The sequence below is a fragment of the Phyllostomus discolor genome, chromosome 4, assembly GCF_004126475.2.
Source record: "Phyllostomus discolor isolate MPI-MPIP mPhyDis1 chromosome 4, mPhyDis1.pri.v3, whole genome shotgun sequence".
NCBI lineage: Eukaryota > Metazoa > Chordata > Mammalia > Chiroptera > Phyllostomidae > Phyllostomus > Phyllostomus discolor.
Window position 1 is genome coordinate 48924716 of NC_040906.2, and position 22661 is coordinate 48947376.

General features: G+C 47.9%; 1 protein-coding gene across 1 annotated transcript; it reads left to right on the top strand.

The window, feature by feature from the left end:
• The first annotated feature begins 5014 nt into the window (after nt 1-5014).
• CHRNA1 (cholinergic receptor nicotinic alpha 1 subunit) lies at nt 5015-20994 on the top strand. The gene is made up of 9 exons (XM_028509758.2): nt 5015-5444; nt 11098-11243; nt 11363-11407; nt 12482-12591; nt 14223-14418; nt 15102-15339; nt 18196-18419; nt 19797-20036; nt 20537-20994. Exons 1-9 carry the CDS (start codon nt 5402-5404, stop codon nt 20666-20668), a joined length of 1374 nt encoding a protein of 457 aa, XP_028365559.1. The 5' UTR covers nt 5015-5401; the 3' UTR covers nt 20669-20994.
• Nucleotides 20995-22661: the final 1667 nt, after the last annotated feature.

The following is a 22661-nucleotide window of genomic DNA, read 5'->3' on the forward strand; positions in this document are numbered from 1 at the left end:
AAAAAAATGGCAGAAAACAGAATCTTCCATTAACGTCTATCAACCCTACATTCCCCACCCACTAACACCTCACTTCTTTGTCACCCTGTGCAGTAAAGCCCCTCTGATTCCTCCAGTGAGGCTGTGTGCATGCCAAGGGCGCCATGGCCTTCATGTTGCCGAGACCGCAGTCCTCTCCGTCCTCATCTTGTGGCTCCATCAGGAGCTTGAACACAGCGGACCCCCCACTCTCTCGTCTTCACCTGGCTTCCGAGTGCACCCTCTCCCAGCTCTCCGCCTGCCGCATACTTCCTCCTCCATCTTGGTTGCAGCCTCCTCTTATTCCCAGTTTTTTAATGTTAGATCTTTTCTCCTCCAGACTCATTCCTTTGACCTTATCCAGCCATGGCTTTCAGCACCATCTACCCTAGCCTACATCTTTCCCCTAAACTTTCAATTCATAAATGCAACTGCCTCCCCATTTTGAATAGACACCTCAAACTCATCACGTCCCTAAAAGAACTCATGCTTACCCACCCTGCTCCTCCATAAAACCTGCTTCACTCACAGCCTTTCTTAATTCACTTGTTGGTGCCTAAATCCTTCCTGATGCTTGAGCTAAAACCCTGCAAATCATCTTTAATTATCATCCTTTCTTCCTCACAGCCAGATCCAATCCTTGAGAAAATCCTGTTAGCCCTAGCGCCAGAATACATTCCCAGATCCAAATGCGTCTCACCGCCCTCACGGCCACCACTCTGGTCCAGTCCACCGCTGTCTGCCGCCTGGCTGGCTGCAGTGGCGCCTAACTTGTCTCCCCGGCAGCCACTTGTCGCCGCAGGAGTCAGAGTTGTCCTTTTACAACACATGTCAGATGGCGCCACTCCTCTGCTCAAAACCCTGCAAAGGCTTCCCATCTCACCCGGAGTGAAAGTCTACACGGTGGCAGCTTGCTGTGCCCCCCCCCTCCCCCGGCTACTCTGTGACCCGTCTCCTGGCCACCGCCCCATCACTCACTCTGCTCCAGCCTGGCTGGCTTCTGTGCTACATCTTGAGCACCCTAGGCCCATTCCCTTAGGGAGTTTTAGGGCTCTTCCCTCTGCCTGGAATGCTTACCCACAGATATCTGCACCTCCTTCAAGTCTTTGTCAGATGCCTCGTTCTTAGTGAAGCCGACCCCTCTCCAGCTGCCCTAGACCCCGTGACCCTGCCCGACTTTTTCTTTTTTTCTGCCATTTTTCACCCAGTAAGATACTAAAAAATTTTCCTTATTAACTACATTCATCGTTGTCCATTTATTTTCTCCAACTAGAATGCATTATTCCCGAGGAACAGAAATCCTCGTTGTTCTGTTTGTATCCCAAATGCTTAGGGCTGTACTTGGCACATAGCGATGCTCAATGAAATCCAGTTTAATAAATGAACATGGGGGGAATCCATTCACCATGTATCCCAAAGCATCACACTGTTACTTTAAATATCTTACAATTTTATTGGTCACTTATACCTTAATAAAGCTGGAAAAAGATTAATCTCCTGAAAACAGCGTTTCCCTGGCAGTGGTTAATCCACAAAGGCCTAAAAATTAAAGGAAATCTTCTGACTTTAAGTAACATGAAGTAGGGATTTGGGGTAGTGAAATACTTATATGTGTATACATATACATATACATACATGGAAAGGTCTATTTTATATCCATGGAGATGGATGTGAAGTAACCTATTAACCATGGATATTTCTAGGTAGAAGGACAGTGGGTAAACACTTTCCTTTTTTCTCATCTGTTTTCCAGTTTTTCTATAGTAAATTTAAATTACTTGAATAATAAACTTTTCAATGGAAAAAAATTGGTTTACTTCTGAGACAGTTTTAATATATTTTTGGGTCTACTTTTCACCTCCAGAAGAGAATTGGGAAGTTTCTAGAAATGTGGAAAAGCACCCATTTACACCAATGGGAAGACCCCTGCCCAGACAGTGGGAAGAATTCTGTCTTGATTTGAGTTCCCCCAGAAGCAGTCCCTGTACAGAGTTTATCTGAGAGGTGGCGGGCGGGGGCGGGCAGTGGGTGGGGAATGAGGCAGACAAGAGAAGGAAGCCAGTAAAGGGAGGGCTGTTCAGCCATTTCCACCACCCGTAACAGGGACTCAGTCCCACAACATTCAGCATAGAGTGTGCCTCAGTTACCCCATTATGGGGATGAGGAGGCTGGGGCATTGTTCCTTTTGCAGGAGTTGAGGGCCGTTTCTGGGGGGCATTAACTCTCTTGCCCTTGCAGCTTGGCCCATGTGTTCCTATAGCCAGAGAGAAAACCAACCCCTCAGGCGGAGGGCTGCAGGCGTGGCCAGCTGTGGGCAGTAAGCAGAGCCCTGCAAGCAGAGTCAAGAGCCACGGGGAAATGCGTGTTCCTGAGAGGGTCTGCAGTGACTCCTTGGTTAGACCTGAGTTTGCCCTCTGGGAGGATCTCCCTTGTTGCCCTTGTGGCTCCTGGCTCAGGCCCTGGGAGGTTCTTTCTCACCCATTCACCTCCAAGGCCACACCGGAAGTGACCATGGGGAGCGTGCCCTCTTGGAAGCCTGTGCAGATGTTGTGGCCTGATTTCTACCAATGCAGGTATGGGATTCGCAAGAACTGTTTTAAGGCTTGAGCAACCCGAGCTTTCGTAATCTGGGTTCACGAACCCTTTGGCAACACAAATCCTTCAAACACTTAGCAAGCTCCTGAAATATTTGTTTGCAGTCATTTCCATGTGCCAGTGTGTATACACGGGGCTCTTTCCTGGTCTTCATTCTCAAGCTTGATTAACTTCTTGCATTGGAACCTCTATTCCTCTCCTCAACTCAGCAGCAATCAGCTTGAAGCCAAAAGGCTTCTGGAGAAAATAGGCTTGAGTGTGAAGAAAGCACGCTTAATCTGATCTTTGCTGCAGTGGTGGAACCGCTGAGCATTTTTAATAGGCTTTTGCTTCCCAAAGCCTTTTCTCTCAGTTATCATGTGCTCTTTGGGGTTCAAAACAGAAAGCTCCAGATTTCTGGACTCCTTCTACTCCCTTTCATTTCTGCTCTTGAACCAGCCAATTCTTTCCTGAGTTTCACTCTCCCTTGTACTGACTCACTAAGCAAAGCCAATCAGAAGCAATGTGCACTAACTTTGGGTTTTCCACCCTCTTCTGCTGACAGCCACAGGCTAAGTAACACTTTGCTCACTAAGTAATTAAGGAGCAATTTTATTAAATAATCCTCTATTGCATAGCATGGGTCTTCATCCTTTCCCGCCTCCAATACCAGCGCTCTTGCCTTCCTCTGCAGTGCTGCATGTTTTAGGGTCTGTTCTTAACCACAGGACCCCAATGCAAGGGAGTGAACTTCATATTAATAACAGTAATATTAGCTTCTGAACAGATAAACCCAAAAATGTCAATGGCTTAACACAATGAAAGTTTTATTCTCATTCATGAAAAAGAGCTGGGTGGTGACCAGGACAATGGGTATTCTCCATGAAGTCATTCAAGATCCAGGATGTCAAAAGAAAGCCCCCTTTAACACACGGTTTCCAAGGTTACCTGGGGGTCCTGTTCATTCCTGGCATCCAAAGGCGACGAGAGCATGCATAGCTGTGGTAGGAGGTTTGTGAGTCGTGTTAGGGTGGCCAACGAGACGGGCTGTGAAAGAATTCACCAAGAGAAGAAAGTGTAAAGTTTTAATTCACTCTCCAGCAAAGGAGAGGGGCATGGTGTAGAGAGACACACCAGCATCGTGGCGTGGGGGCTTTGAGCTTTTATTGAATTATAATTGGATTAAAAATGGGGGGGAGGTGCTGTTGTGAGGCCCCTGGGCTGTTGGGGCTTGTAACATGAGGCTGCAGTTGGTTCCAGTGTTACCTTCTGCCTGTGGCTGTAGGGAGCAGTTAGTCCCGTTCTGCTCCTGCTTTCCAGTGGTGTCCAGTCCTGGGGACAAGCAGAGAGGAGGAGAGGGCAGTCGTGCTTAACAAGGTCACAGGCCTGCAGATGGAGCCACGATAGCAAATGGAGCTGGCTCTGTCCTTTCAAGTCTCATAAAACTCCTCACATTTCATTTTCTAGAACTCAGCCATATGAGTTCATCTAGATGCAGCAGCAAGGTATCTTGGGGTGCGGGTGGGGGAGGGGCAGGAATAACTCCTAAGCAGCCAGTGCAGTGCTGTGTTGAAGGGGGAGAACCAATATTTTACTGGACAATTAGCTGATCTCCCATAATTTCAAACAGAAAAAAAAACCCATAAATGTAAACTCTCAGCTCTCTCCTCTACCCTCCAACTCCTTTCTCTAATTATTCAGACTCACTGAAATGGGGAGTTTGTCAGAATGCTGTCCTTGGACTTGAGGTGAGGGGCCTTCCTCACCTGCTTCAACTGGGAAGGAACAAGCTGGGTACCTTTACCTAACAGCTTCCTCCCTGTTGTGGTAAAAACAAACAAACAAACAACAACAAAAAACACCTCTCAACCTGATCAATTACTAACTGCTGGCTTTTAGGATTTTCTTTTTAAACAAAGGAATTGAAAGGCTGAGCCACTCTGCTCTTTGCTTCCCTAGGGAGAGCAGGCGGAGGACAGACTGGGCGGAAAGGAGCGGGAACCTGGGACCGCGGCCCATGCAGCGGGGCGCTTCGCCCCTGATTACTGTTCACTTGAGTAATTACTGTACGTGAGCGGTGGGCAGTTTGCTCGGGCTAATGGCCCGCTGTGGGAGGGGCATTGCCAGATACAGAGAGGGGTGTGGAACGGCCACTCTGGAAGCCAGTAAAAGCAATCTTATGGAAGAAGCCTTCTTCGTTAAAAACCAAACGCCATCAAACCTGGGCCTCTGCAGCAGTAGATTCAGTACCAGCCACACTCTTCTGAAGTTCCTTTTGCCACCAGAGCCCCAGGCACGCTCAGCCTCCAGTGACCCGGAGCAGACGAATTCCGTGTGTGGAATGTGCACTTCTGGGGTTTAGGCGGAGCGTGTCTGACACACACAGCTGACTCTCTTCGCAGACCCCGTGACCCTAATCAAATCAACCCACAGCGATGAGGTTCTGGTTTTCACAAAAAGGAGAGGGTTGCTCATCATTCAAAATAAGTCCTTCCCTACTGCCAGTTTTTTTTAAAAAAAATTAAGATCTGACTCCTGGTGCCTATAAAACACAGTGCAGTTGACACTCAACTTGTCAAGGGTGTAGCAGTTGTGCAAAGAGAGGCACTCTGTAACAGTGTGAGGCCTCAGCACCTCCCTGGGCTCTGGGCAGCCCAGCTGTCACGGCCACAAACAGGTGGTGTAAAACAATAGCTCTGCCGAGCCGACACACTGTCCAAACCCGCCAGCAGCCGAGTGTCCAGCCAGAGTGCCGGCCGGCAGCCCAGGCCACCAGTCCGCCGCCAGCCCCCAGCAGCGCCCTCCGCCCATGGAGCCCCGGCCGCTCCTCCTGCTCCTGGGCCTCTGCTCAGGTAAGTGCCCGTGTTGGGGGGCGGGGGGGGGGGGGGGGCTCTGCTTTGAGGCTGAATCACCAGACATGCACAAACCTGAGTCGTGCTTCTTTGGTGGGAACACAGTGGCGGGCGTCAGCAGCCTGAGACTGCCGTCAGTTTCTCATCAATGTTGGCTTGATCGGGTTTGTGGATAGAGATTTCTCATTTGTGTTATTCAAATAAAATAGGAGTTGCTTGGTACAAAGCAGAGTGCCGGTCTCTCCCTCCATCAGTGCCTGGCGCGCCTGAGCTATCGCTTCCAGCACCACCGCTGCCCTCCCAGAGCTGCCCTCCGCTTAGAATGACTACAGGGACTCAGCGGGGGCGTCTCAAAACAATGGGGCTAACAACCCCTTTTACCTCTCCTGGAGAGTTCTGATAATAGAGAGGATTGATTGACAGCTCCATGTGCTGGAGAGAGAAACCTATTCATACTTGTAATTAAATTCTCTCCAGGAGATGAAATATTTTGTAACTTTTTAAACTTCTGAAGTTAAAAGAAGTTCATACGAATGCATTCTTGCTTACTTTTTTTTTTTTATTTGAGAAAGTACATTACTGTAAGAAGGCTAGGGTTTGAACTGAAACCATAAAGCCTTGCGAGCCCTTGACCTGTGTTTAACTCTGGAATGTGTCGCCACACAGCAGCTGAAGCACTCTCCTGAACCCCACACTTCCGGGAGCGGAAAACAGGAGATGTCTGCTGATTGCTTCATATCGGAGAATTTACTGGTGACATCATCCCAACTGGGAAGCAAGGCAGCTGGCATTCTGTGACTTCTCTAACATTGCTCTGACAGACACAGGCCTTCTGGGCAGAAGAGGGAAAGAGCTTTATTATCAATGTTTTTCCATAGCAGAGTTGAGGGAAATAGCCTAAACTCTAATACATTCAGATAAATGATATCCTATGGGATTTGGACTTGATCCAACCAGATCTGGCCTGGTGGTGATGGTGTGTGTGTGTGTGTGTGCGCGTGCAGACACTACACTCAGGGAAAATTAAGTGATGTGCTTATGCATAGAAATCCTTGAAAGAGCTCTTAGGACACCAAAAACCTCCAAAAATGCATGGTTAGCTACCTTAAAAAGTATGTCTCATATATTGCCTCATATATTTAGATCAACCCTAGAATTTGCTGGTATAGATTCCCACAAGGTGAATTTAGAGCTGGGTGAGGCATTCCAACATCTTCGGTGTCATGTTATGGGGAAGCTGAGGCGGGAAGACAGGAACTGACCTGCCCAAACTCACTGAACGTATGCATCTTAGATCGCGGTCTTTCAGAGACTCCTTTTGTTGTGTGCACAGTCAGAAAACAGCCCGGAAGTGCAAAAGGTGGCAACACTACACAGCAGCAGGGTGAGATCAGCATCACCCAAGAGGAGTAGGAATAGTGTAGAATTCCTTTTGCCCAACCCAGTGGCCATTAAAAATACAAATTGGAACAGTATGGTACAGAAAAGCAATGTTAACATTTTGGTTGGGTTCCCCTATTTAGAACCAATTCCTTGTTGGCAAAATTCTCATTCATGTCAGGGATACATTTTCCTTGTTAGCTTAACACATAATGATCTCTGTTCTATTTATATAGCATTTTTTATTACAACCTTTCCTCTCTTCCGTCTCAAGAATCCCAAGTACTTTATTGCCACCTCTCTTACAGCATACTACTTTCCAACTTGTTCACAGCTATTTATGTAAGTGACAAATGTCAGTCTTCATGAGGGTAGGAAGACAGGATTTATGTCAGATTCACCTTCAGATATCTCAAAGCTCTTAAAACCATGCTTTGCACACAGTGAATGCACAAGTATCTGACAAACACGTTAAGGTTACACCATCTGAACAAGGATGATGCTCCTGAACAGGGAGCCCTGGACATTATTTATCTGTCTGCATGGTTATGAATTTATATTCTGCATCTTATACTTACTGGGATGCATTGAGTCCATGGGGAATTGGTCCAATTCTCCAGCTCACGGTGGATTTAGGAATAGAACTGTATGATTCTGACCTCAAGTCCTGTAAGTTTTCTATCACTCCACCCTGTTTCAAAAAGGAAAAAAAAAAGGGACAGAAAACTAATGAATCCAATCTAAGAAATGCAGACCTTTGGGGAAATTCCTGAGAAATTCATTAAGGAAGCAGCCAGGCCCCTTGTTATCGGCCAGGGTGGGAGGGGAGGGAATTTGTGTTGCCGGAGTGCTGACGGTGCCCGCCCATCTCCCGGCCCTGCCCTCTCTCCCCGGTGGGCCATGGGGTTGGCTTGCATAGTTTCCCTGCTACAGAATGCTCACCATCTGCCCTATCTGTTGCTTTCTAGTATGTTCTTCCTGTCAAACCGGAATAAACCATCACTTGAAAATAAGCAGCCCAAGGCAATGCCAAAGCAACAGCTTCAAATTCAGCTGCCAAGACATTCACTGACCCATGCCAGTCCCCTACCCTGTGGGCTGAGGGGGGCCCAGGATAGACAGGCATGGGGGACAGAGGACTGCTGTGTCCCAGGGGCTCAGTGGGGTGACTGCAAACACTGAGGGCCTTTGGACAGCATGCTCCTCTGAAGAGCCTTCGAATGCCAGTGGTTTTGGGGAGACGCCATATGAAAGCTCTGCATCGCCCCTTTTGGGTTTAGGAAACTTGGAAAACTAGAAAGGGAGAGGCAGGCTAGGTCAGGGGCTCCCTACAGAGAGTCCAAGGAGGTCATAACGAACAGCCTGACGCTGCACCGAGAGCTTCAAAAACCCGAATGGAAGCGATACGTGTACCTTTAGGGAGGTGGCAAAGAGCATGGGCCCAGGTGGCAGGCTGCCCCATTCAAAGTCCTGCCTCTAACTGGCAGTGAACCACAAATACATCGCTCGATTGTCTAAACCGCAACTTTCTCCTTTGTAATACAGGGGTGAAGACTTACCTCCTAGGACTGTTATAAGCATGTAATGAGTTAAAACAAATACAGGGCCTTTACTAAAGCTCTACAGGCTACTTAAAGCACACTTTTGGGGGGATAAAATGTTTTCAACTTATGGCACAACACTGGTTGTTTCAAGCTGATCCAAAGTTCTGGATGAGAAATAGTGGCTGAGAGCCTGGGCTTTGGGTTTGAACCCTGGCCCCACCGCTTATGAACCCTGGCCACTTAACCTCTCTGTGCTTCAACTTCCTCGTCTGTAAAGCGAGGACCAAAATAATACCTACCACACCCCATGATGAGGCTGGAAAGAGTTAGTATATATAAAGCATGTAGAAGAACAGCACATAAGGTGGACATGCCAGTTATTTTTATTAATAAAATTAGTCATTTTGTTAATAAAATGAAGAGTCATTACTGTTTACTTTATAATTATTTTATTGACAAACTCTTCCAAACTTAAGCTGCATGGACACAAATGACATTTTGGGAAAAGAAGATTAAAACTATGAACAACAAAATGGCAATAAATACATATCTATCAACACTGAATCTAAAAAATAAACTACACAAACAAGGAGAACTAAGATAGAATCATAGATACAGGGATCATCTGATGGCTGCCAGATGGGAGGGTGGTGTAGGGGAATGGGTGAAGAGGTGAAGGGATTAAGAAGTACAGATAGGCAGTTACAGAATAGCCATGGGAATGTAAAGTACAGCGTAGGAAATGGAGCAGCCAAAGAACGTATACACGTGACCCATGGACAGGAACACTGGTGTGGGGGTGGCCTGAAGGAGTGGGGGGTGCTGGATGGAGGGGCAAAGGGGGAAAAATTGTGGGGCAACTGTAATAGCAAAATCAATAAAAAATAATTTAAGAAAACAGAAAAATAATAACCTGTCTTAGAAGTAGTAGGTTAACACTCCTGGGGAAAAAAGAGAAAGCATCTCCTTCATTTAACTTTTCAAGCTGTCTTGGCCCAGGCAGGAAGTTTGAGGGTTTCAGCAATAACCTGCGGAAAGGGGAGATCTGGTGGCATGAGTCAGGGCAAATGGATCCTGTGTCTGCTTCCTCTCCCAGCCCTGGACCGGCAATCCCCAGTCCACGCAAGGCTTGAGTTACAGAATCCTTCATAAGGCACTGGCTGGAATCCGAAACACCTTTTCTAACACGAATCATGCTGCACAGTCTCCGTCTGAGACAGCCCGCAGCACACTCAGGAGCTAGTGCAGGGGCACGCTGCCCCGCGACAGGGCTCTCACCCCAGCTCGGCCCTGGCCACGCGGCCTCGCACGGGCTGTCCAGCCTCTCAGAACCCCAGGTGAAAGTGCCAGCCTGCCCACCCGCCTCACTGGAGGCTGGCGAGGACCACACAACACTGGCCATAGAAGGGCCATGAGCCCCGAGAATATTGATGACATTGCTCTTCGCCCTGAAAGAAAATCCAGTCAAGATTCCCTGGGGTTGCTCCTGCTCCAAACAGGAGCCCCAAGCCCAGGCGAGCAGAGCACACAGTTTCACTCTGTCTTAATAACATAACCAGGACAAGGACCCACCAGCAGTGATTTAAAAATAAAAAACAACCATGGTAAAATACAGATGGTATAAAATCGACCATGGTAAAATACACATACATAAAATCACCATTTTAAAGTGAACGATTTAGTGGCATTAAGTACACTTAACATGCTATGCAGACATCTCCACTGTGTAGTTTTGTAACTCTTCTTAGTCCCAAAGGGAAGCCCTGTGCCCATTAGCTGCCACTCCCTCTTCCCCTGTCCCTCGGTCCCTGGTATTCCCCTAATCTGCTATCTCTGTGGACTAACCTATTTTGGACACTTCATATAAACGGAATCACACAGTATGTGCCCTTCTGTGTCTGGTTCCTTTCACGCAGCACAGTGTTTTCAAGGCAGATCCATGTTGTCTGGACCAACACTGCACTCCTTTTTCTGGCTGACTAGTTTCCCCCTGAATGGTGTTAGGCCACAACTTGTTCCTCTACTTTCCTGTTGTTGATGGACATTTGGGTCGTTTCCATCGCTTAGCCCTCGTGTACAGTACTGCTGTGAACGTTCGGGTACAGGTTTCTGTGCGAACAGTTCTTTCGGGACACACCCAGAAGTGGGATTGGCAGGTTGTGTGCTAACTCTGGGCCTAACTGGTGTGAGGGACCACTGAATGTTCCCCACAGTGACCGCCCCATTTTATATTCTCATCAGCAACACATCAGGGCTTCCGTTTCTCCGGTGTCACCAATATTTGTCACTTTCAACTTGGTTCACTATGGCCATCCTAACGGGTGTGAACAGCACTGATTTTTGGCTGTCCCTAGCATCTGAGACCAGCCAATGTGACTGGTCATTACACCATGACCAGACTCTGAAATGCTGAGACTGGGTTTTTGGGGAGATCTTTCTTCTTGTGTGTACATGTCCCTAGCAAGCTTGATTCAGCCAGAAGCTGTATTAAGGAATGTCCCCCGTCCAAAGTACAGGTGTCATGGTAATCTGGCATGCCCCACTGGGAAGGGACCACACCGGCAGCTGTGCTTGGAAAGGACTCCAGGAAACACTAGCTGCATTTGAGAGCGCTTCAACAAGGGCTAATGCGAGCCTCCCACTAGCTCGCGGCGCCTCAGTTCCTTGTGTTAGTGTGTGTGGAGGCGGGCAGCAGAGTCTAACAGTGTGCATGTCATTTGCTGCCTCAGCTGGCCTGGTCCTGGGCTCTGAACACGAGACCCGTCTGGTGGCAAAGCTATTTGAACACTACAACAGCGTCGTGCGGCCAGTGGAAGACCACCGCCAGGCCGTGGAGGTCACCGTGGGCCTCCAGCTGATACAGCTCATCAACGTGGTGAGAGCAGAGTGCTCCGGCCCCCCCCCCCCCACAGCACCTACAGTCTTGCCCCGGAGCACCCTCCCCTTCACCCCCCCCCCCCCGCCGCCTAAAGATGGGGTCTTATCTTTTTTCAGGATGAAGTGAATCAGATCGTAACAACCAACGTTCGACTAAAACAGGTATGTCAGTGAGACAGTTGCATTTACGTTGTCTGTATTCACCCTGAAATTTAACCTGGACCCAGAGTAAATCAATTTCGATTGAAGGGATGTATACCAAAACGTTGTAGTGAGTATTTGGGGGCAGTGGGATTATGGACCGTATTTGCTGGTAGGGGTTTGTTTTTACTTTGTGCTTTTTCCTTGTGTATTCGTTTGCCAGGGCTGCCATAACAAAGACTCAAAGTGGGCGGCTCAAACCGCAGAGATTTGTAGCTCAGAGTTGCTGAAGCCAAAAGTCCAAAGTCAAGGTGTCGGCAGAAGGGGTTTCTTCAAGGTGTCAGCAGAAGGGCTGTGAGGGAGAGTCTGCCCCAGGCCTCTCTGCTTTGCGGGTAGTTGGCCGTGTTCGTGTTCTCACGGCGTTCTTCCTGAATGTGCCTCTGTCAGAAATGTTCCCTCCTCGTAACTAACGCATTGGGATAGGGCCCACCTTATTGAACTTATTTTAACTTAATAACCTTTCTCCTAATAGGGTCCTATTCTGAGGTACTAGGGGTTAGGGCTTCAACATATGAATTTTGGGGAGACAAAATTCAACCCATAACATTGTATATTTATGGTTATGCTGCATTGGGCATACATTACTCTTACAATGTAGAAAAAACATAATACTTTTTAAAAATGATGTTGCCTGCTTCAGGAAAGATGTTCACAGGAAGGACATTCTCCTTCCTGGCAGGGGGAACTGTAGTGAGATAGACTTGTCACCACCCAGGGGCGTGACCTGGAAGCACCTTTGTTTCCCCATCTGTAAAATGGGGTGAGTGACCACTCTGACCTCGCAGGGTCATTGTGAGGTCAAAATGATCAATATCAGGAAAATGCTTACAACAGCGCCTGCATGTAGCCAATCAGCAGAAGCGTTGGCTTGTATTGCTAACTAACACGAAAGCTGAACTCTGAATCCAGCCTTTCTTATGGCAGCACAATCTCTGTTGCTATCTAAAGTATCATACCCACCAGAGCTCTTGATAACCCTGCATTGTTTAAAAAATGTTTTGAGCTTTCTAATCAGCCAAGCGTCTTCATTTCTAGCAATGGGTAGATTGCAACCTAAAATGGAATCCAGATGACTATGGCGGTGTGAAAAAAATTCACATTCCCTCCGAAAAGATCTGGCGCCCAGACATCGTGCTGTACAACAAGTAAGCGAACCAGCCCGGTCGGGGAGGGGCCTTGCGCGGGGAGCCCACGTGCCCCGACAGAAGGGCCGCCGCTGTCGGTTTGCTCTGAAAACCAAGAGCCAGGCTGGCCTGCTAGGGCGCCATATGGCGTCTCGTGTTATGAAGAGGAACAATTATCGGAGCCAAATTGAATCAGGGCTGTGGGTGGAGGACATTTAATCCCCGAGAGCTCCTGAAGGGTGTATGGCAACTGTCCAAGGAACCCAAACTTGCTATGATTGAGTTCCTTGGAACTAAACGTCCTTCCTGCCAGCAGGTCCGAGCCTCCCGGGGTCGTGATTCATCACACCCTCATGGCAGCCGAGCTGCTGACGCCCGGGACGCCCGTGCAGCCCACCCAGGGGCTCCATGACAGACTGCATGTCACAAAACTATAATGTGATTCGAGACACTCTGCTCTAATGACATGTTCATTACCATACATCCTTCATTCGTCAGGGCCTGTGCATCGCAGAGCACGCCCTTCCCAGGCAGCAGCATTTAACACTGGCCTACAGGGCTGGCGCCTGACGCGCTGCAGCTCGTGTGTGCGGCGAGCTAGCGGTGCCAGGCGGCAGACTTACCGGGGAAGGAGGCCGCGGCCGGTGAGTGGAAAGGACGCCCTTTACGGCCAACCACCCCTCCTTCGATTTTCCACCCACATATATTCCTGTCATAACTGGGACTCAAGCTTGAGTCAAATGATCCAAGCATTTCTGTGAACTTTTCAGACAGTTATGCCAATAGGGCCAAGTGTCCTGTGTTAGTCAAGTTTCTCTTCCATTAAGAATGTGAGGGAAGTGATGAACTCCTCTGCCCCTTCTAACAAGCTTGTTCAGGAGCACCCTGGTGGGGAGAGGGCCCTGCGTGGTCTGCTTAAAGGGACAGACAGACGAGGTGGCTCTCTGCTCTTTGGAAAGGCTCAACAGTGCAAGTGTTCTGGATAAAGTTCCATCCCAAGGAAAATTCAATGGGAAGAAAACCTCTTGACTCATAAAGTGAGGCGGCAATAGATGCTGTATGTCCCTGAACGCCCACTGAGACGACCCCACCCCTGCCTGACACCTGTGCCTAGCCCTGGGCCACAGCCTGGGATGCAGGGTGTTTGCTGGACAAGGACCACACACTGAATATGGCCTGTGTCACAGAAATGGCCTTTTGTGATTTTTTACTATCTATCATGGCAGATATTTTTTAACAAGAAATTACTGCCAACATTTGAAAACTTGGAAATATTACATCAAAATCTGGGAAACTCCTACATTCAAAAATATGGAAACTTTGGACTTAAAAATGGGGAGCTTTAGCTTCTGAGAAAAATCCAATAATCTGGAGTTTATGACAAATACTACTGAGCACTGGGAAGAAAAAAGCTTGGATGCAATGGATCAGTGTTCCCTGTTATTTCTTTAAAACAGAAGGTTCCCAGGTTCTTCCCCAGGTAATGCGATTCAGTACTTACAGGAATCGCTACATTAGCACACAGCCCACTGATTCTTACCATCAGACAAATTTGGGAAACCCTGACATAGGTAAGAAGCAGCACTGCCTGAAAGAAAGCTGTAATTAGCACCTGAGAATTTACAGCTCTTTCCTCTGTGGTCCCATCGTAGTGCAGATGGTGACTTTGCCATCGTCAAGTTCACCAAAGTGCTGCTGGACTACACCGGCCACATCACGTGGACGCCTCCGGCCATCTTTAAAAGCTACTGTGAGATCATCGTCACCCACTTTCCCTTTGATGAACAGAACTGCAGCATGAAGCTGGGTACTTGGACCTATGACGGCTCTGTGGTGGCCATCTATCCGGTAGGCAGTGGCCCCGTGCAGTGAGGGTGGATTCAGGAAAAGCAGGATTCAGGTCTTCTTCCACTCTGCCCCTTCATAATCACAGGTTCTCAGCACCATTGGGAGATTTTGGGAGATTTGGGAATCATCTACAAGATGGTTCTTGGTTGGTAAGGTTCTGGATATGCTTGTACTTGAGAATCTCCTGGGAACTTAAATGAAGTCCCAAGAATTTGGATTTAATCAGTCTGGGGTGAGGCTGGCACACCAATATGTTTTGTTTTTATTTATTTTTAGACAGAGGGGAGGGGAAGGAGAAAGACAGGGAGAGAAACCCAATCTGTGTTTGCCTCTCATGCGCCCCCTACTGGGGACCTGGCCTGCAACCTAGGCATGTACCCTGACTGGGAATCCAACTAGCAATCTTTTGGTTTGCAGGCTGGCGTTCAATCCACTGAGCCACACCAGCCAGGGCCAGGGCACCAGTATATTTTAAAGCTCCTAAGGTAGCTTGAATCCCAATAGTTCCACCCCCCTTGTTTGATAGGAAAGTAACCTGAGATGCCAAAGTGGAAGTGACCCAGGGCCCCACCTGGGTGTGTAAGAGCACTGGGATCTGTTGCCTTGTCACAGATGACTACGAAACCCTGCCCCTCTTCAGGGTGACATGGCTGGGTTTTGAAAGTTTCATTTCATCTTCTCAGGAAAGCGACCAGCCAGACCTGAGCAACTTCATGGAGAGTGGGGAATGGGTGATCAAGGAGGCCCGTGGCTGGAAGCACTGGGTGTTCTACGCCTGCTGCACCTCCACCCCCTATCTGGACATCACCTACCACTTCGTCATGCAGCGCCTGCCCCTCTACTTCATCGTCAACGTCATCGTTCCTTGCCTGCTCTTCTCCTTCCTGACCGGCCTGGTGTTCTACCTGCCCACGGACTCAGGTGGGTGCAGTTGCCATGGCTGCGACTGCTGATGCTAACAGACCTTGTGCTGCTATTTTGGGGAAAGCCAGAAACAATTACAGGCTAATCAGCAAGTGCAGGCAGACAGACAGAAATCCTCATCACGGGGAGGACACACGTACCAAGTGGCCATGTCCAGTGGCGAAAGCCGCCATGGATGGAGCTCGCAGCTGAGCAGACTGCAGAGCAGGCTGAGAGCTGAGCGTGCCCCCAACGATGCACACATACAGCTCAGTCTAGAGTGAACAGCCACCCGTACCTATCTGTGGAACACCTACTGTGCGCCCCGAAGTGTGGGAGATTGCAGACACTCCTCACGCCACCTCCACTAAGCAGTCCCTGCTCTCTACTGCCTGACCCAGGTCTCGCCTGTTTTGTTCACTGCCGGCCACTTGAAAGAAGCTTCTGCCTGTCTGTTTCCCAGATGGCAGCGCCTTTATACACAAGACCACACTTCCCAAGTGGCAGTGCTTCCTCCCCGATCAGCCCAAGCAATGTCCGCACCTCCCACTGAGTCGTCACATCTGTGACACAATCTCACCTGATGACCACAGGCCCAGGAAACAGGGAGAGGGGCTGCGTGCCGCCAGCAAGCCACCGCTCATAAACGACGTGTGGCTGACAGGTGGGGAGGACAGAGGGAAGGTGCAGACAGTTCTCGAAGTTACGGCAGGTCACAACTTTATCAAAGTAATAAAAAAAGAAAACCTCACCAAACTCTAAATCTGACTTTTCGACAAGGAAAGAAAGATTACACATTCACTCATTCAACATACGTTGCTTGCTGAAGAACCATTGTGTGGCAGGAACACTGTAGAAAACAAGGCAGAATTCGCCCCTGCAGAAAGTATGTTCTAGCGATTATATTTGTTTTTAAACAAATGATCACAGTCAAGTATTTTTCCAGTTTTCTAATCAAATGAAGCCCCTTAAAGGCAAGAGAGAAAACACTAGTCAGGGCAATATGGAAATGAATCCCAGTTTCTACAAATGTCAAATGGTTTATGCTTGGGAAGTATTTAGAACAGTGAGACTGCTTCATGAATGTTAGCTACTATTATTACTCAAGAAATGTGATGCGACTTGGCCAATATCTCATATTTATAATTCTGTCTTCGTTTTCACTTTTAAAGGCTCTTCTCCTCACTAGGTAGAACTGGTAGTGTCTTGTTCCCACTTGCTCTGCATCCTGCTCTGTACTCCCAGCATCTGGAAGCACCCAGAGCAGGGGCAGAGCTCCATACTGGAAAGCAGGGAAACACAGGGTTTCCCAGGGCACAGTCAGCAAGACCAGCCAAGGGACGTCCCCACCAGTGGCTCTCTTCTGCCTCTAATGTGGTCAGTCCCCACGAAAACATCTCACTGCCAGTCAGTCCCTGCCCTTCTTGTCTGCCATACTTGCCTAACCAAGACTCCAACCGGAATTGCTGACCCTGAAGTTGTAGGACCAGGAGAAAAAGGGGGCGCAGGGGCCTCCCTAGTTCCTTATTATGAAAAACAGAACCAAAACCAAAGTATCCCCTTTAGAGGAAAGTAAGTGATGTGAAGTCATTTACTTCATTTTCTGGGTTTGGGTCTTACGGCTTGCTCCCGTAATGAGAAAACTGTACATGTGCTTCTGGACTGCCCACCCATCTGCAGGGTCACAAGGAGGCCAGGCTTCCGTTCAGTTTTGTGAGGTTTATTATGACATTTTGCTGCAGATGGAAAACCTGCCTCCTGGGGACTAGCATGCCACCCAGCTCGTGTAACTCGGTTCTCTGGGCTCCACCAAGAAACAGAATTCTGGCCCTGGTTGGTGTGGCTCAGTTGGTTGGAGCATCATCCCATACACCCAAGGGTCATGGGTTCAATTATTGGTTGGAACATGCAGGGGAGGCAACCAATTAATGTTTCTCTCTCTCTCTCTCTCTCTCTCTCTCTCTCTCTCTCTCTCTCCCCCCTTCCTTTATAAAATTAATAAACATATTTTTAAAATTTTCTTAAAGATTTATTTATTTATTCAGAGAGAGGGGAAGAGAGGGAGAAAGAGAGGGAGAGAAACACCAATGTGCAAGAAAAACATCGATTGGTTGCCTCTCAAGTGCCCCCACCTGAGGACCTTGGCTGCAGCTGAGCATGTGTCCTGATGGGGAACCGAACCTGATGGGGAAACCAGCAACCTTTTGTTTTACAGGCCAGTGCTCGATCCACTGAGCCACACCAGCCAGAGCTATTTTTTTTAATTAAAAAAAAAAAAAGAAATAGAATTCTGGGGCATGAGACGAAGTAGTTATTTCCTGGTTGGAGGCCTCTAATGAACCTGCCACAGTCAGCAGAGTTAAGGTGCCAAGGTCTCACAGGAAATTCTACCCGACGAATTTCCCCAGAATGATGTTTTGAGAAGTGCCTGCCACATTCTTCTCACCTGGGGTTTTGGTGGTGTCAGTCTGTGAGGGAAGCCATAGCAAAAGACAGACTGGGTAGTTTGAGAAAAGAGAAATCTATTATCGCACAGTTCTGGAAGCTAAAGTCCGAGATCAAGGTATCAGCAGAGTTGGTTTCCTCTGGGGTCTCTCTCCTTGGTGGACAGGTGCCGGTCTTCTCCTTGTGTCCTCACGTGGTTCTCCCTCCCTGTGTGTATCTGTGTTCTAATCTCCTCTCCTTATATGGACACCAGTCACACTGGATGGGGGCCCACCCCGAGACCTCATTTTAGTTCCCTCTTTAAAGGCCATATCTCCAAATACAGTCACTGAGGGGCGGAGGCTTAGGACTTCAGTGCATAAATCAGAGAGGAGTAACCATTCGGGCCATGACAGGTCGTCTGTTGTGTTTCTCCCTCATTTTGCCCAGGAGAGAAGATGACTCTGAGCATCTCCGTCCTGCTGTCTTTAACTGTGTTCCTTCTGGTCATCGTGGAGCTGATCCCCTCCACCTCCAGCGCTGTGCCCTTGATTGGGAAATACATGCTCTTCACCATGGTCTTTGTCATTGCCTCCATCATCATCACTGTCATCGTCATCAACACACACCACCGCTCCCCCAGCACCCACGTCATGCCGGAGTGGGTGCGGAAGGTGAGTGAGTGAGGCCCCTGCCAACTCTGCACAGGGCAGCCATTCCTCCGGGGACTCTGCGGGGGTCCTCCCCCCGCCCCCCACTGTCGCCTGCAGCATTCTGGCTAACCCTTGCGGTACTCGGAACTGAAAGTCCTCTCTGGGCTCTAGGGGATTTTTGGAAGGATATTTCTTTCTTTTTAAAAAAATATATTTTATTGATTATGCTATTACAGCTGTCCCATTTCCCCCGCTGCACTCCCCTCCACCCTGCACACCCCTTCCCACCCACATTCCCACCCTTTAGCTTTTGTCCATGTGTCATACTTATAAGTTCTTTGGCTTCTACATTTCCCATACTATCCTTACCCTCCCCCTGTCTATTTTCTACCTACCATCTATGAAGGAAATTTCTTGAGCCCCTTTCTAGAGATAAAGAACTTATGTAGCTCCCTCAGAGAGAGAGAAAAACAGAATTAACAAAGCTCGCCTTTAATTCAAGCTTAAAGAATCTCTTTGATTAGAGAAGATACAAATAACTTTTTATTGAAATGCTGCAAAATTCTTGATATTTCTGCTTGAATGTCTTCTGGTCTGTGAACAGTTTGCTTAATTTTTGCTGGTACAATCGTCTGCATAGAATAAGGGCTGGAAATGGAGGAGAGACTTGAGAGGTTGTCAAAAAGTGAATTTTAATGGGGATCTTGGTCTCAAGTATCTACGTTTTTGAAATCTAAAATATGTTAAATTTCAAATATGTCAGGGTTTTTTAAAAAATAAAACTTCACAGACACACAAATAGCTAGGGTCTTTGGCGTAAAATTCAAAAGATTTGTGATGAATTGACAGAGAAACTACTGCTCACAATGTATTTTTTTGAAGAAGAAAACAGTCCCTATTAAGACTGCTAAGTGACTCCTGGTAATACCTATGTTGCATTTTTTCAACAACAATAAACAAAAGAAAATAGTCTAGCTGTTTTGTGGAGTAAGAACCTTCCATATTTTTTAGTTGGAGGTACCCTTTCTTTAACCGTGTGATCATGAGAGCACGTGGCCTTGAAAGAAGCAGGTTCCTGAAGGGGGCTCCTAAGCTAGGCGTCACTGGTTTCTTAGGAGCACCACTGGTTTCTTGAGTTCGAGAGCTGCGCACAGGCTCCCTCCGGTGGCGAAAGGCTCACATGACAGAATCATCAGTGTTAACCACAGTAACTTGACAGACCACAGGCTACTATGAAGGAATCTTTGAGTAAGTGTGGTATAGTCCTTTTGTTTTCAGGACACAGAGGCTGAGGCAGAGAAGCTGAAAGGCTTCCCTAAAGTTACATTGCTAATTCAAAGTCAGATTTTGATGCTTGCCCTGCTAGCAACTATTCTCACAAGTGGATTTCTTTCTTAGGTTTTTATCGACACCATCCCAAATATCATGTTCTTCTCCACAATGAAAAGACCATCCAGAGAAAAACAAGACAAAAAGATTTTTACAGAAGACATTGATATTTCTGACATTTCTGGAAAGCCGGGGCCTCCCCCCGTGGGCTTCCACTCTCCCCTGATCAAACACCCCGAGGTGAAAAGTGCCATCGAGGGCGTCAAATACATCGCAGAGACCATGAAGTCGGACCAGGAGTCCAACAATGTAAGCCTTGTGACGTGAAACCCACACCTGTGGGGTTAAATAACCAAGTGCTCTAGCATAGGTGGATGGGTTTGGCTTGATGGGCAGGTTGGAGTTTTAGAGGCAGCACCTGACCGAAGATAAGCCTTGGTCCGCCTCTAGGCCACCTTGGTAAGTCATCATTGTGAATGATCTGTTAGAAGAATAAAGGTCTTACCCTGGCTGGTGTGGCTCAGTGGATGGAGTCCCACCCAGCGCCTGGGTTGTGGGCCAGGTCCCCAGCTGGGGGCATGTACAAGGCAACCACACATTGATGTTTCTCTCCCTCTCTTTCTCCCTCTTCCCTCTCTCTCTAAAAATAAGTACATAAAATCTTTAAAAAGATAAAGAGCATAATGCCAGCCAAAGGCTGTTGAGGGCTCTGAGATCGGTAAATTAAAAGGGCTGTAGAAGATGCATAGATGAACACTGTGAGCCTAAGGGCCACTACAAGGAAATTCTCACACTTCCTTCTCCCCCAGGCGGCTGAGGAATGGAAGTATGTTGCAATGGTGATGGACCACATTCTCCTTGGAGTCTTCATGCTCGTCTGCATCATCGGAACCCTGGCTGTGTTTGCAGGTCGGCTCATTGAATTAAATCAGCAAGGATGAGCAGGGAGCTCCGCTGAGCCTGGCCCCGCCCTACCCCGGGCAGAGAGAGAAAGGCGGGGAAACAGAAGACTCGTCCACTTGGGTATCAGCTCACTTCCCAAACAGTTTCTGTATTTACGATCAACGATAATAATTTACACTTACATGAGGCTGTGGCCTCAGAGTGTTTTCACATTGCTTCTCCCTTCAATCGGGGTCAGCCTGGAGAGTGAACCCTGTTCAATAAAGGAAACAGGGTCACTACAAGAATATTCACTGCCAATGGCATCTTGAAGTGTTTTGTTCAGAATAGCTGAGTTTTCTGTTGGTTTGTTTTTCTACTATTTTTTTTTAAAGCAAAGTATGTGGCCCTGGCTGGCGTAGCTCAGTGGATTGACTGCAGGGTGCGAACCAGGCATCACAGGTTCGATTCCCAGTCAGGGTACATGCCTAGGTTGCAGGCCACGGGCCCCAGCAACCGCACATTGATATTTCTCTCTCTTTCTCTCTTTCTCTCTCCCTTCCCTCTCTAAAAATAAATAAATAAATAAAATCTTTAAAAAAAAAGCAAAGTATGTATCTTTTGCTTAAAAGCTAGTTTCGTGCCTACTGGGAAAGCCCCACTCACCAGTCCCCAAAAGATAAAAGCATTTGGTCGGGAGAGAAAAGAGGCAGTAGAAAGGCAATAGATAAATTCTGGAATGGCCACTGAAATGCAAATTGCATCAAATTCCATGTTTTAAAGTACATGTCTAGGACTGGGAGGTGAGGGGCGTGTTTCTCAGTCTAACACGGTGCCTGAGTTTGATGCTCAGGGTTTGAGGGAAAACTGGTCCTAACCTGTACGGACTGGAAGGGGCAGGCCCCAAGGGCATTGTCACGAGTACACAATTTATGTCATCCTTACAACTGTCCTACAAATAAGAAAACTGAACTGGAGGGAGGTCAAGTTCATTGCCTAAACTATCAAAGAAGAGAACTGGGATTTGAACCTAGACCGAATCTGGGTTCCAAGCAGCTCTGGGCTGAGTCAGTTCATCTGCTCCTTGCTCTCCCGGCCACCCCTGGCTCAACCTAGGCCATTCTGTAGCTGGTCACTGTCTCCAGAGCTTTGGCGTTACGGTCAACCATCTTTCCGCCTTCTCAGTTACACTTCCTGCCTTTTTTTCTCCATAGCAACCTATTAGCCACAATGTAATTCACCCCGAACTAGAGTATGTGCAGCCCTGGGCTCAGCAGCAGAACACATCTGCCCATATCAGGGCAGCCGGGAATTGCCCTGCCGGGTGGCCTGACACAACCCGGGGCCTCCACCTACTTCTCCATGGGGATCCCTCTCACACACCCATGGTAACACTGAGTGCCTCCATCTTAAACTAAAGAGAAAACAGTTTGGTGGCTCTTCAAGAAACCAAACACAGAATTATCATATGACCCAGCAATTCCACTCCCAAAAGAACTGAAAGCAGGGACTTGAACAGATACTTGTGGCCAGTGTTCCCCCCCAGCGCCTGAAAAGGTGGAAACAACCCAAGTGTCCTTCCGTGGATGAGCAAAATACAGTATGTACATGCAGTGGGATGTTATTCAGCCTTAAAGAGGAATGAAATTCTGACATATAATGTGGCTCAACCTTGAAAACATACTAAATGAAGTACGCCAGACACAAAAGGACAGAAATTATATGACTCCACTTACACGAGGTACTGACCACAGGCAGGTTCTCTGAGACAGAGAGTGGAGTGGTGATTACCAAGGTTCGGTAGGAGGGTCAAGTTGCTGCTTGATGGGCAGGGTTTCTTTCGGTTTGGGGTGCTGAGAAAATCCTGGAAATGGATCATGCTGATGGTCGCACAACCTCGTGAATGTAGTTAGTGCCGCAGAATTGTACACTAAAGGACGGTTGAAGTGATAAAATTTGTGTTATGAATATTTACCACAATAAAAAGAGTTGTTTTTAAAAACTCTCAAACTGTTCCTTGCTTATCCTTAAAAATGGTCCCTGGGCGAGGAC